This window comes from Polyodon spathula, chromosome 11 (genome assembly GCF_017654505.1).
Source record: "Polyodon spathula isolate WHYD16114869_AA chromosome 11, ASM1765450v1, whole genome shotgun sequence".
In the NCBI taxonomy this organism is placed as follows: domain Eukaryota; kingdom Metazoa; phylum Chordata; class Actinopteri; order Acipenseriformes; family Polyodontidae; genus Polyodon; species Polyodon spathula.
In genome coordinates this window covers 16,197,754-16,211,698 of record NC_054544.1, presented here as the reverse complement: position 1 = coordinate 16,211,698, position 13,945 = coordinate 16,197,754, and the positions used below count along the sequence as shown (strand labels likewise).

Below are 13,945 nucleotides of genomic sequence, written 5' to 3'. Positions count from 1 at the left end.
TAAACCAAATTGTGCACCCATGTTGTGCTAAAAAAAAAAAAAAAAAAAAATAGAAGGGGGACATTTTCAATACGTTACCTTGAGTAAAACAGAAGTAACGATTTACCGTTCCCTCGTGATGGTTTAAAATCACAGCAACATACTTTTGTTCTTTTCAGGCTGTTGTAATCCAAAAAGACCAACGTAATGCTAAACAAATAATGTCAAGTGCCGGTAATATTCAAATTTGTTGTCTCCTAATTTCTACATTTACATTCAAATTGCATTCGGCTTTCAGTCAAACGGTGTCACTCACTTACAGAGATTGTAAACGGGCTTTCCTAGCAACCAGAGACGCCACAACCCTGTTCCTTCGAGACGCCGCAGAGGGGCGCTCGAGGAATAGGAACGCAGCATCGAACATGCAAGTGGAGGGCGCTGTGCTACAGATTTGTTCATCCGACGTTGACGTCAGCATAACGTTATGCTACTGACTCCATTGCGGCTCCACCATATAATTCGACTCCAGTTGTAAACTATGGCGATTATAGCCAAGATGGTAGATGTATGGTGTAGTTTCCTAAATACCGCATATTCTGTAACTCCTGAGAGTCAAAGGTGGTGAACCTGGAATGTAAAAAGTCGGTGGTAAGAGTTATTTATGTTATATTCGTCAACAACGTAAAGAAACATCTGAGTCTTTTTGTTTTAGGAATCGGGCTTAAATTAATAAACTTGCTGGCGTCTGACAAAAAACGAGCTGAAGGGTTATGTGGACTCATGGGCTACGAAAAGTAAACAGAATCCTAGGCTGTGCTGTTTACTGTACGATGACACGTTCACATTTTGTACATTGATTTTTTTAAAGCAAAAAATTGTGTTGTCTTTACGGAGACAGTGGAATAATGTGACTGTACTGTTGATCGAATCGATGCTATGCCCTTAACCAGATTTAAGTCATGCTAACGCGAAACGATGTAGAATTGCAGTCTAAACATGGACATTTTTCAAACATTACTAATTTACTTTTTAATTAAACTAAATGTGGGTTGTCAGCTGAAAAAAACACAAATATGCTCAATTTTCTCAAACACACGTGTTGTATAGTCTGTCGGTTCCACTATTCTTGCAGGCTATGGACTGTTGTATTTCTTCTGTACTTTTTCTTCCATAATAATAATGAACTGTTGAATAAGAGCAGAATATAAAAGATTAGTATTAAACTGTCAAAAATAAGAAGAAAGAAAAAGTTGACAGTTTTGATTATAAAACCAGCACCGTGCCAGGATGCGGGAGGCCAAATGCCATCCTAAGGCTGGTTCCCTTTCAATTCGAGAACAACCAATACTTTTGGGATATGCCCGACAGAGGCATATTTTGTATACCCTACCCTTCAGCTTCTGCTGTCTGTGTGTGTGTTGTTTTTTTGTCAAAAAAGTGTGCTTCCTCCCCTGTTCTCTTAGCCCACTGTGAGTAGAGTTGCCTACATTGACTACCCACCTCAGTGTGTCTGTACAAAAAAAAAAGGTCTCTTTCTGTCTCTCTTTTTTCCTGTATACTGTCTGAAGGCTGTACTCTGTGCCGCCGTAAGCTACACACTGCTCCGGCTGTGTGACTACACGCGGTCCAGACTTATACTGTCTGTAGGCAGTGGTCCACGCCACTGCAAGCTGTGCGCTTCATCAGTTGTGTGACTGCACGAGGTCCAGACTAGACCAGCCCAGCAACCTCAGTGCTTATGCTCATGGTGCTTGGTGCCTTCAGTGCCCTCTGTGCCATTGGTGCCTTGGTGCCACAGAGCCTCGACACCCCAGATGTGACAGACATCGTCGCGCGTATGCTGGGAGTCCCCACCCTGGTAGACAGGCCTCTCGCCTGCGTGAGGGCGTAAGGATGGGAGTGATTCACAGCTATCAGGTGGTGAAGACAGACACATCCAACTCGCGCTGGAATGCGGTGTAGGCAGGCAGAGGAATCCGCAGATCCTGGTCGGGTTGTTGGACATCCCTACACACAAATACGCTGGAAATGCAAGCCGTTCACTTCACTTTCCAGCATTTCCTCCCGGTGCTCCAGAGGAGACATGTTTTTGTCTGCACGGACAACATGTCAGTAGTAGCATGTCAACTGCCAGGGAGGACTTCGGTCCCTGGGGTTGCACCGCATAGCCTTTCGACTACTGACCTGGGCAAGGAGGCATTTGCTATCCCTCCAGTCTGTTCATCTCCTGGGAGTGGTGAATTGGGTGGTGAACCTCCTCTCCAGGGAGAGTCCTAACCCGTCAGAATGGCGACTTTTCCCTCAGGTGGTAGAGCGCATTTGGGAACGGTTCGGGAGGGCCAGAGTCGATCTCTTTGTCACGGCAAGGACGGCTTTTTGCCCCCTATGGTTCTTCCTCCACCTCTACGGAGGTCCCCTAGGCATCGACGCCCTAGCGCACGAGTGGCCCAAAACGCTCTCCCGTCAATACAGTTGCTCTCGGCCTTCTTAGAGAAGGTTCAGAGAGAAGGGGCGACAGTTCTTCTAGTGGCCTCCAGATGGCCCAGGAGAATCTGGTTTGCAAATCATTGCCAGCTGCTGCAAGGCCATTAATGGGAGATCCCGCTGCACATGGATCTCCTCAGTCAGACGAGAGGCACCCTCGCACCCAGAACTGGGCAGACTCCAACTGTTGGTCTGTCCCCTGAATGGGCCTTAGGGCTCTCAGATGTGGTAGCCCTCTATGCTGAAAGTGTACCTAGCAGCTATATCTGCATGCCATGTCCCCACTGACTCAGTTTCCCCAGGCGCTAATATTCTGGTGACCCGTTCTCTAAAGTGTGCTTGGTGGTTACGTCCTCCTAGAAAGGACGCCCTCCCCGTGTGTAGTCTGGATGGGGTAATGGAGGCTCTCACTAAGGCCCAGTTAGAGCCTATACATGCCATAGAGTTGAAATATCTATCTATGAAGACAGTCTTTCTATTAGCCATCACCTCCGCTAAATGGGTTAGTGAGCTACAAGCTCTGTAAGTGCACAATTCCTGTATACGGGTTTGGGATGATGGAAACAGAGTGTCGAACCCAGCTTTCCTCCCTCAGGTGGTTATGGCTTTCCACGTGAACCAATCAGTAGAACTAGACGCTTTCCATTCCTCTCCTTTTTCTTTGGAGGAGGATCAGAGATTGAATTTCCTCTACCCGGTTCGGGTATTGAGATGTTATATGGATAGGACGAGAGCGCTGCGTCAGTCTGACCAGTTCTTCGTTTGTCATGGTGAAAGGACCATGGTTCAAGCCCTCCCGAAGCAGCGACTGTCCCACTGGATTGTGGACACAGTTTTGACTGTATATACTAATTCCAGCCTACCCTCACCTGGGGGGGGGGTGGCCACACACTCTACCAGAGGAGTGGCTACATCATGGGCCCTCTTTTGACTGATATCTGTACCGCATACAGTCACCAGGTTCTACCGACTCAATGTGTCGTATCACTTGCATTCACGGGTTTGATGCAAAAAAAAAAAAAACGTGATATCCACGGAGTGACTACTTAATCCCTCAGTACGCGGGACCAAGGACGTCACACCCCGGGGGGGGGGGGGGGGGGGGGGCTATTGGCAGTGGCAGCTCTGACATAAAATGTTCAGAAAATACCTGACCTGTGGCAGGCGTATCCCAAAAGTATTGGTTGTTGGTCAATGATTCTAACCTTCCAGACTGTATCACTTTAAAATGAAAAATCAACTGTACTCTTCCTGTTAAAATATACAGACATCCACAAGTAAAGCATGAAGGCTGTTATTCTGGCTGCTGGTTATGGGACAAGGCTGCAGAGAGACCTGAAAAATGATCCCACTGGAAGATTCAAGTTCCTTATTGGGACCCCTAAACCGTTGCTTCCAGTAGGACACTCCGCTCTCATTTCACACTGGATTACAGCTCTAGAAAACACTGTCTGCATTGATGGCATCTTTGTGGTTGTAGGTATAAGCCATATTCAGGGTTACAGGATTCTATTGTAAAATACATGTTGAGGTCATGTGTTGTTTTTTTTTTGTTTTTTGTTTTGTTTTTTGGTGGGATGAGGAGCAGAGCAAAATGTCTTACGGAAATTAACACACAACTTGTATTGTTTAAACGTTAACTTAATCTTGTAATCTGTGTTCATTAAATGTGTGTAATAAAGGCAGGGTGTCAATAAAGCTAAATTGGTCCGGTGGTTAAAGAAACAGGCTTGTAACCAGGAGGCACCCGATTCAAATTGCAGCTCAGCCACTGACTCATTGTGTGACCCAGAGCAAGTACCTTAACCTCCTTGTGTTCTGTCTTTCGAATGAGATGTTCTTGTAAGTGATTCTGCAGCTGATGCATAGTTCACACACCCTAGTCTTGTATCTTGTAAAGCGCTTTGTGATGGTGGTCCACTATGAAAGGCACTATATAAAAACAAAGATCATATATATTATAAGGTGCTAGTACCTGTATATGTAGACAGAAATCTAAATAATGTACTTACGTCAAGATTTCAAGCATAGACACAGATCACACTTACTGTTTCTTGAATTTTGTTTTTTTAAACAGACAAATGACTTGTACTATCAAATCTTTGAGCAATGGGCAAAGCAGTTCACAGTTGTCAAAATTATAAATGATGGGACACGGAGCAATGAGGTCAGTGCCACACAATCCTATGCCTTTATAATTGCTTTTGTATGTTCACTACATTCTTCTATAATGTAGCCTTACTGGACACTAAACCTTTTCAGAAATCTGATCTGTTTCTGTAACATTCCCCACAGTTAGTTTTAACTGTTGGCACCGAAGGGTTGCTATGGTAAACTTTTAATATTTGACAAAATAGATTATGAATGGCACTAGAAGTGAAAACGCCTACTGTGTAGAGTTGGTCTTGTCATGGTCTTAGAAGGTTGTAACTGCATTTCATCTGGGACACAATACCTTTATACTCTCTGGCATATACAAAGCTATATTATATTATTTATTAAATTATTTGTATTCATAATAATATCATTTTGTGAGAGCAGTTGTATGCCTACATTCATTTCAGCTTGTGTTTTTTGTGGTTGTATTTGAGATATATCTATTCCATTTATTACAAATGTGTCATTATTCCGTCAGGATCGTTTAGGGGCCATTGCCTGTCTTCAGCTTGCCGTAGATCATTTTCAAATAGAAGATCACATATTGGTCATCGGAGGGTAAGTCTTTAAAAAATGTAAGGATGTCTGGAAAACAAATTTCAGAGAATAAAATGTTTATTTATTTGAACGGTCTCAGGCAAACTGCAACTGTCATGATTGAGAATATTAGGGGGATTTATTTAACTTACCAGTGCGTGTTATGCGAGACGGTGCAGGATGTGTATACATTTTATTTTGTGGTAAAAAATGAATTATTAAATGATATGTCTTATACAAAAGCTACTTTATTTGATGTCAGTTGTTTAGAAATTGTGAGCATGATAAAAAGTTGAATGCTGTGCTTTTCCACAGTGACACTTTGTTCAAAGAAGATTTCAGTCTCTCAGACTTTATAGATAGCTTTTTACATCTACAATCCACATGTGATGAAAGCAATCTGGTGTTGTCATGCCTGTGTAAAGATAAAGGTAGGTAAAATTAACTAATATATATATATATATATATATATATATATATGCGCTATATAAATTACTGGCTGAAAGTGGCTAGAGTGTTCCCACTGTTGAATTTTTTTTCCCTTACAGAAACTACAAAGTATGGGATTCTGGAAGTTGATGACGATTTGAGGGTCTGTGCCATGAAAGAAAAACCGTCTCCTGATGAAACAACATCTCGTAGAGCAGTGAGCAGTTTACTAAAATACCAGATCACATTTCAACAGTTGTCTTTTAGTTTGAGGTTAAACAGGAAGGTTTACAGATAGAATAACATTCTTTCATGTTTTAGCAAATGTATTGTATACACATTGTTACATATGTTAATATGTGGAGAAATTATTATATTACCATAATCAGCTTCACTAGAATGAATTAGTCACATTAAAACTAGCCAATTAATTTCAACATTCGTCTTTTTGTCTTTCAGTGCCCTTGTTTTTATTTATTCTCAAAGAATTCTGTCCCTCTTGTAAAGATGTTTCTTGAAGAAAAGGAGGTAACATATTTTCTTTTAATTCATTTCCCCAGTAGAAAAGTGCATAAAGTTAAAATGTATGCATTTTTGTTTCAACAGAATGCACCAATAGAAGTGAAGGATGCTCCAGGAAATTTCTTATCTTGGCTTATATCTAGGTACAGTAGTTAATTTGCAGTGTATTAGCTATTAAAAGTTAGTCCATACAAATACTCTAATTTAGGTAACATTCATGTGCCCTTGAAAGTCAGTGAGCAATGTACTGGATGTTTTGAACCAAGTCAGTTTAGACTCAGTATTTAATAATAATAATAGAATACCAATATAGGATGAAAATCTGTTAATACCTTAACACAGCCTTTTTAAAATCTATTTCAGGAAACCAGTTTACATTCACCAGATTTCTGGCCGCTTCGATGTTGGAAATTTGTCATCATATATAGAATGTGACCGCTATTTCCATGGAAAGTTGAAGGATGTGAACAATTATCTTAAGTAGTATTGCCAAGTATTAATAAAACTATTAAATTGTGGAAAGCTCTGAAAAAGTGCACCCACAACTGAATACCTGTAGTGCCCCATTTAAGAAAGCTGTAATCTTGAAAGACAGTTTCTTAGTATCAATTCTAGAACCATGCTTACTGTAAAATATTACTGGTTTAAAAATAACCACTTGGAAAGCCTAGCAAAAGTATGTATTTGCATCTTCTTGAACTAAGTAACATGCATCATCCTTAAAATTATAATTACTATCCTTCTACTGTTCTGTATTACTTGTTAAACATGCATCTTTTTTAATATATACTTCATTTTTTAACTGTTGTATTATTTTAGAAACCTCATTCTTAGCTATTGATTTTTAATAGAATAACTATGTAAGATGCCCAAATATGCTGCTGGATGAAGAAAGAAACCCGAGTATTCTAGTGGGACCAAAGAAATGAGGAAAGCACTTTACTTATAATAAAATGTATTTTAATAGCAGGTTGCTACAAAAAAAGAAACAATCCAAGTAAATAAAATATTTAGATTTAAACCCTTTGAAGTCTGTTGCATTTATCTGAGGCCTTTTCATTGGCGTTTTCCATTTTGGCGATCCTGGATCCAAACTGCATGGCTCTCTTTGGCAGGACAGCTGAGGCTGTGAGCCCCAGCTCCCGGGCTGCTAAGCGTAACAGCAGCTTCTCCCCCAACCCACGAGGTAGCGTCAGGTCAGCCTTCTCCCACACCGGGAGGGAACTCAGAAAAGAGATGACCTCTTCATATAGAAAGGGAAACCTAAAAGAAAATGCAGTCTTTCAATATTTAATTACACTTACTAGATAGCTATCAAAAGTAAAAGTAAATACCTTCAAATGTATCTGTAAATGTTTGGGTTTTTTTAGTATATTTTTTGGTTTGTACATTACAGAAACTAAAATATGTTCTAGCAGAACAGATCCAGATTTGATTTTAGTGTTTTCAAAGCAATTGCACCACTTGCCTGGCTTCTTTGCCATGATCCCCAATAATCCTATCATCCCTGCCAAGGTTTCTTGAAGAGATTCACTGCAGTTCCATTCCCAACTCGTTGACCAGGCCCTCCAGTCCCGACATTTTATAGCGAATGCGGTGCCTGGAATACCCGGCCAGCTGCTCATCTGCACCAATCCCTGTGAGCACCACCTAGAACATTTTACAAACCAGGCAATATACGGTATGAATAATGTTACAAGAACAGGGGTTGGACATCGTACAAGAACGATTAATGAACATACTACATAACAGTAGCTCATCAACACAGGATACATTCATATTTCTTAAGAGGAAAAATGCATACATACCTTTGCAGTTGAGGTGTATTCTTTCATTTCATTGTTAAGAAGAGCTGTACCTGCTCCCTTTGAAGCAAACCAAACAGCACAACCTCTTTCTAGGGGATACACCAAATGGCTTATTGTCTTTTGTCTCATTTCTTGAAGTTCATCTCGTGTGACATTAATTTCCACAAAATTCCATGTTCTTGTTGGATTAATGTCCTGCAGCTCCTGAAGGCCTGCTTTGCCAGTAATTCTGTCAGGAACATTAAAGCACTCGAAATCTCCTGCTTCAGTAGAACCAAGCTTAGCCTCTTCCTGAGATGGATGAGCATTCAAAACTGTCTTGCATTTTTTTGTGTTTTTGGTCGATACTTTCTTTTTTGGTTTCTTCAGTTGGAAAGCTACATTCAAAAGATCTATCGGTTGTTCAACAGGAATGTGACGATCAGCCAAAGTAGCCAGAACCATAGAGTCAATCCCACCTGAAAACAGTATAGCAACATTAGCTTTGTTAACTGAGGGACAAGTAGCTACGGTTTTGCTTGGTGGGTATTGGATTCGTCGTCTCACTGCCTCGCTTAAAACATCTAGGAGCTGATGGACTATTTTTTTCCTTTGGTCACTCTGAAGAAATGGCTGAAGATCTTCAAAGCTCGGTTGAGTATCTAAGGTGTGTTTGGATTCAGGCAGGCAGGCTGGGAATGTTATGTTTAGGGGAACAACTGGAGCTGTAAGAAAAAGTCCAGATTCGTTCATCGCAAATGAAAGAGAGCTAGAAAACTGTTCCAATCTCAATTCATGAGTTAGGTCGCTTTTTTGTAATTTACTGGATGGATATTTCCATGGACATGTCATCAAAACTAATGAGTCCAATAGAGAACAAGCCTTTAAATCCATTTTGTAAACTGCAGAGGCTGGTAATTCCTGCCACTGACCATGCTCAGTTCCAACGACCAAAGCTCCCACAGAGCTAAGCATGATTGATTTTTCTTCATCATCAAACTGCCAGAGAAGACTTCTTCGACCAAAGAAGTCTCTACCGAACCAGAGACAATGACTGTCTGCTTGGAAGTAAATGAAAGCCCAAGGTCCTTGGATAGCTGAGAAGATAGACAGAATCTCAGACTCGCTGGTGCACTTAGAAAGATGATTAAAGATGACTTGAGCATCATTTTCTTCACTCCAACTTTTAAGCCACCAAAGACCTCCCCGTTCCACAAGAAGACATTTCCCTTCTCATCTTCCAAAGGCTGGGGTGTTAGAAGACCCCTCATGTGAAGCACATGGCCAGAGAAAAAATAGTGGTAGTTAAAACCAGCAACAGCTTTAGTAACGTCTCGACTACAGTTAGGCCCTCTTTTTTTTAGATTTCCAAGCACAGCCTTGTCCAATGCAGACTGCAAATTGGACAACACAACAAATGCCACACATTTTTTGCCCGATGTTAACTTTTTATTGTATTTCAGATTTAATACTGTTCTTTATTTTTTATTTTTTTCCCCTGGTCTTTAGACTATTACAAATCCTGGAACTCCTTCTTCATGTTGTCCAACATCTCTGCAAAATGTGAAAAAGGGTAAAATATCAGTAAAAGGCGTGTCGCAAAGGGGGGAAAAATGAAGTCAACACATTTCTCATTCAACAACTTCCCAGTACAGTGGCTTGCGAAAGTATTGACCCCACTTGGCATTTTTCCTATTTTGTTGCCTTACAACCTGGAATTAAAATGGATTTTTTGGGGGGTTTGTATCATTTGATTTACACAACATGCCTACCACTTTGAAGATGCAAAATATTTTTTATTGTGAAACAAACAAGAAATAAGAAAACTTGAGCGTGCATAAGTATTCACCCCCCCAAAGTCAATACTTTGTAGAGCCACCTTTTGCAGCAATTACAGTTGCAAGTCTCTTGCGGTACGTATCTATAAGCTTGGCACATCTAGCCTCTGGGATTTTTGCCCATTCAAGGAAAAACTGCTCCAGCTCCTTCAAGTTGGATGGGTTCCGTTGGTGTACAGCAATCTTTAAGTCATACCACAGATTCTCAATTGGATTGAGGTCTGGGCTTTGACTAGGCCATTCCAAGACATTTAAATGTTTCCCCTTAAACCACTCGAGTGTTGCTTTAGCAGTATGCTTAGGGTCATTGTCCTGCTGGAAGGTGAACCTCCGTCCCAGTCTCAAATCTCTGGAAGACTGAAACAGGTTTCCCTCAAGAATTTCCCTGTATTTAGCGCCATCCATCATTCCTTCAATTCTGACCAGTTTCCCAGTCCCTGCCGATGAAAAACATCCCCACAGCATGATGCTGCCACCACCATGCTTCACTGTGGGGATGGTGTTCTTGGGGTGATGAGAGGTGATGGGTTTGTGCCAGACATAACGTTTTCCTTGATGGCCAAAAAGCTAAATTTTATTCTCATCTGACCAGAGTACCTTCTTCCATATGTTTGGGGAGTCTCCCACATGGCTTTTGGCAAACACCAAACGTGTTTGTTTATTTTTTTCTTTAAACAATGGCTTTTTTTCTGGCCACTCTTCCGTAAAACCCAGCTCTGTGGAGTGTACAGCTTAAAGTGGTCCTATGGACAGATACTCCAATCTCTGCTGTGGAGCTTTGCAGCTCCTTTAGGGATATCTTTGGTCTCTTTGTTGCCTCTTTGATTAATGTCCCCCTTGCCTGGTCCGTGAGTTTTGGTGGGCAGCCCTCTCTTGCCACGTTTGTTGTGGTGCCATATTCTTTCCATTTTTTTAATAATGGCTTTAATGGTGCTCCGTGGGATGTTCAAAGTTTATGATATTTTTTTATAACCCAACCCTGATCTGTACTTCTCCACAACTTTGTCCCTGACCTGTTTGGAGAGCTCCTTGGTCTTCATGGTGCCCCTTGCTTAGTGGTGTTGCCGATTCTGGGGCCTTTCAGAACAGGTGTATATGTACTGAGATCATGTGACACTTAGATTGCACACAGGTGGACTTTATTTAACTAATTATGTGACTTCTGAAGGTAATTGGTTGCACCAGATCTTATTTAGAGGCTTAATAGCAAAGGGGGTGAATACGTATGCATGCACCACTTTCCCGTTATTCATTTTTTAGAATTTTTTTAAACAAGTTATTGTTTTCGTTTCACTTCACCAATTTGGACTATTTTTTGTATGTCCATTACATGAAATCCAAATAAAAATCCATTTTAATTCCAGGTTGTAAGGCAACAAAATAGGAAAAATGCCAAGGGGGGTAAATACTTTCGCAAGCCACTGTACTATAATAACAACAAACCAACAGCCTTGCTTCTGAAAATTTGTTTAGTATAGGCCTTCTGAACTGAAATGTATCACAATCTGATATAATATAAAATGTTCTTCCAATGTGAAACTTTCACAGCAACGAACAGCTTTCCTTCTGACCCATTAATAAATTAGAGGCTCTAGATAAGTGTGTCTTATTTTGTTTCATGCAACAGACAACCTTTTATTATTCAATAAACGATGACAAATAATCTGTTTTGTCTGTAACAGTAATGGTTTTTAAGGAAGATTTTAAAACTATTATCATTATTCTTATTTAGCAGGCGCCTTTATACAAAGCGAAATTATAAGTTCATTAAAAAAACAAAAAAACTAAACAAAAAAAAAACTATGAGTCAAATTTTTGTTTTAATACTCAGTTCAAATTATTTATTTACATGGGGGGGGGGGGGGGGGGGGGGGGGGGGGAATTAAGGGATTACCTTTGGGGGGGGGAAAGTTTCACTTTTGTCTTTGGATTAGTCAAAGTGAAAGACTTTTGTCTTTCTTATAGATTAATTATATATAATATATATATAATATATATTATCTATATATATATATATAGCTCAAAGAGCCAGCTGCCCAACGTTTCGATATGTTGTACACATCTTTCTCAAGGGAGCCTGTGTTTGAATCAAAACATTGGAGGTATTTATAGGTGTTTGACGGCATGACAACTACTTGTTATTGTTTATTATATGTATATATATATATATATGTTAATGTTGCCGTGGATCACAACTAACTCCAGTCTGTGTATGTGAAAGAAAGTGTTTAAAAAAGACAAAAACAAGACACACATTAATAACCTTTCCCGAATTTTGTTCACGTTACAGAGTTCATCAACCAAAAAGTGTTGTTCTTTTATCTGTAAAACAAGTAGTTCTGTAAATAACGACGCGACTCTGGGATGCTGGTAAGAGGACACTGAAACTATGTAAAAATTAAGTGAAAGTATTTAAGATGACCAAAGTAAAAAAAAAAAAAACTTCACATGTAGTACTGCTTGTGTTGTGTGCATTGGAAAGCAGATTTAAAATGTTTACAACAATAATAATATACCTCACCTAACAAAACAATACAATACTGCAATTGAACAGGGCATTTTCTCTGCACTTAACCGAGTACAGTACACGCGATATACTGTGTAAATGTAATGATGTAAAAAAATAGAATAGAACTGTTCTGTTCGAGACACTTGTATACAAACCTTTACAATTACATGTAAATGACATTATTTTCCACTGTAACACACCTGACAAAAACAATGACACTTGTTTTTGTAGCATTTGCTAACATGTTTCATTGGTTCATAATCATGGGAGTTAATTGAAGAGTATTTTTGCTGGACTGTAACTTTACCATCTCGGTCTCGTGCACTCAGTGTCAAGATGCTACTGTCCTTCATATTAACGTCACCTTTTCATTTAATTCTTCTTTCTGCTCTGTGTTGACCTCAGATCTATTATGTTGTCTGCTCTTAGTTGACATCTTCGGTTCAAAAACGTATTTAAAATATTCTAAACCGATTTCTATTATATTCTACCGGAACAACAGCTCCGAATCCGATACATACAATCATCAACATGTGGTGAAAGTGTAACAAGAGGAACCGAATTCACTGTGATCATACGAGAGTGCTGACCTCTAGTGGGTGGAAACTATTGTTCTTAATAAAAAAAATGAATTAGCTTTATCTTTAATTACCTATATATACAAAAACATTGTCACTGCTTCTGTGCAATGTTGGTACTTTTGAATTCGGTTAACATTTACATTCCCAAACACACATTCTCTTCACAGCATAGGGATTATAAAAGAGCAATGAAACGGTGGTAAACCAGCATCATATATGTATTTACATTATTCTATAGTCATAAAAACAGGGTTTTGAAAATTGTAATTTTGATCGCTCTAAGTTTGGATGTATAGAGGTGGCATGGGGATGAATGTCACTGGCATTGTTTATTTATTCATCTGGCTGCTGAGTCATTCACTCTGTTCTCAAGATTTCCAACATCATTAAAATTAATTCAAATCAGCCAATAAAATACATTGAAAAAAGTACAGGAAGAAACATACTTAAATATCCTTGTCGAGTACAAACTATACAAGCCAGCTCATCATTATTGAACATTACAATCAATTTCATGTCATTTCATGACCTTGTTAATATTGTGACTAAGCATTAATCATTCTCGGATCTACAACATAAACCTGTCTATTAATGCACAGGCAAGCAACCTAGTATCTGGTTTATGCTTTTTTTTTTAACACTATGAATCTCAGCTTCAGACGCTTGCTTCTTACTCCAGGTATAATTCAACATTTTATTGAGGCCAGGCAGGGCATAGTCCTTAGGGTAGTGAAGTGATCATTTCTAGTGTTCACATTTCCCTTGGAATTACAGTTCATCGACCAACTGCTTACCATCTTTCTGCAGATCACATTAGACACATACATTATTAAGATTTAAAATGATTTTAATTTTGAAAGAAAAAATAATATCACACTTTGGTTAACAGCTGTAATCCACAGAACGCCAATAGAACAGCTGTTTCTAATCTCCTGCTGGGGGTGCATATCCCTGCTACTTAATTGAGCCACATGAGTGATATAAGCACAGTATATAATGAAACTTGATAAAGATATATAATTGAATGTATCAACATATGTATATTGCCCTGTCTGTCCAACTGTCAGTTGTGTGTCATACTTACAATTTTGCATATACTGTAGAATATCCAGGGAACCAATT

The 13,945-nt window shown here is 39.5% G+C and overlaps 2 protein-coding genes across 2 annotated transcripts; one reads left to right on the top strand and one right to left on the bottom strand.

Annotated features, from left to right (window-relative positions):
* Positions 1–504: 504 nt before the first annotated feature.
* zgc:136439 (uncharacterized protein LOC678627 homolog) lies at positions 505–7,099 on the top strand. The gene is made up of 9 exons (XM_041264447.1): positions 505–627; positions 3,731–3,939; positions 4,541–4,630; positions 5,099–5,178; positions 5,473–5,588; positions 5,706–5,803; positions 6,046–6,114; positions 6,193–6,251; positions 6,472–7,099. Exons 2-9 carry the CDS (start codon positions 3,748–3,750, stop codon positions 6,590–6,592), a joined length of 825 nt encoding a protein of 274 aa, XP_041120381.1. The 5' UTR covers positions 505–627; positions 3,731–3,747; the 3' UTR covers positions 6,593–7,099.
* Positions 7,100–7,124: 25 nt separating this feature from the next.
* asnsd1 (asparagine synthetase domain containing 1) lies at positions 7,125–12,765 on the bottom strand. Its single transcript, XM_041264446.1, is given in 6 exon segments — positions 7,125–7,371; positions 7,577–7,758; positions 7,917–9,076; positions 9,079–9,293; positions 9,295–9,449; positions 12,550–12,765. Coding segments are annotated over 5 exon segments (1,833 nt in total). The 5' UTR covers positions 9,324–9,449; positions 12,550–12,765.
* Between the last annotated feature and the right edge of the window lie 1,180 nt (positions 12,766–13,945).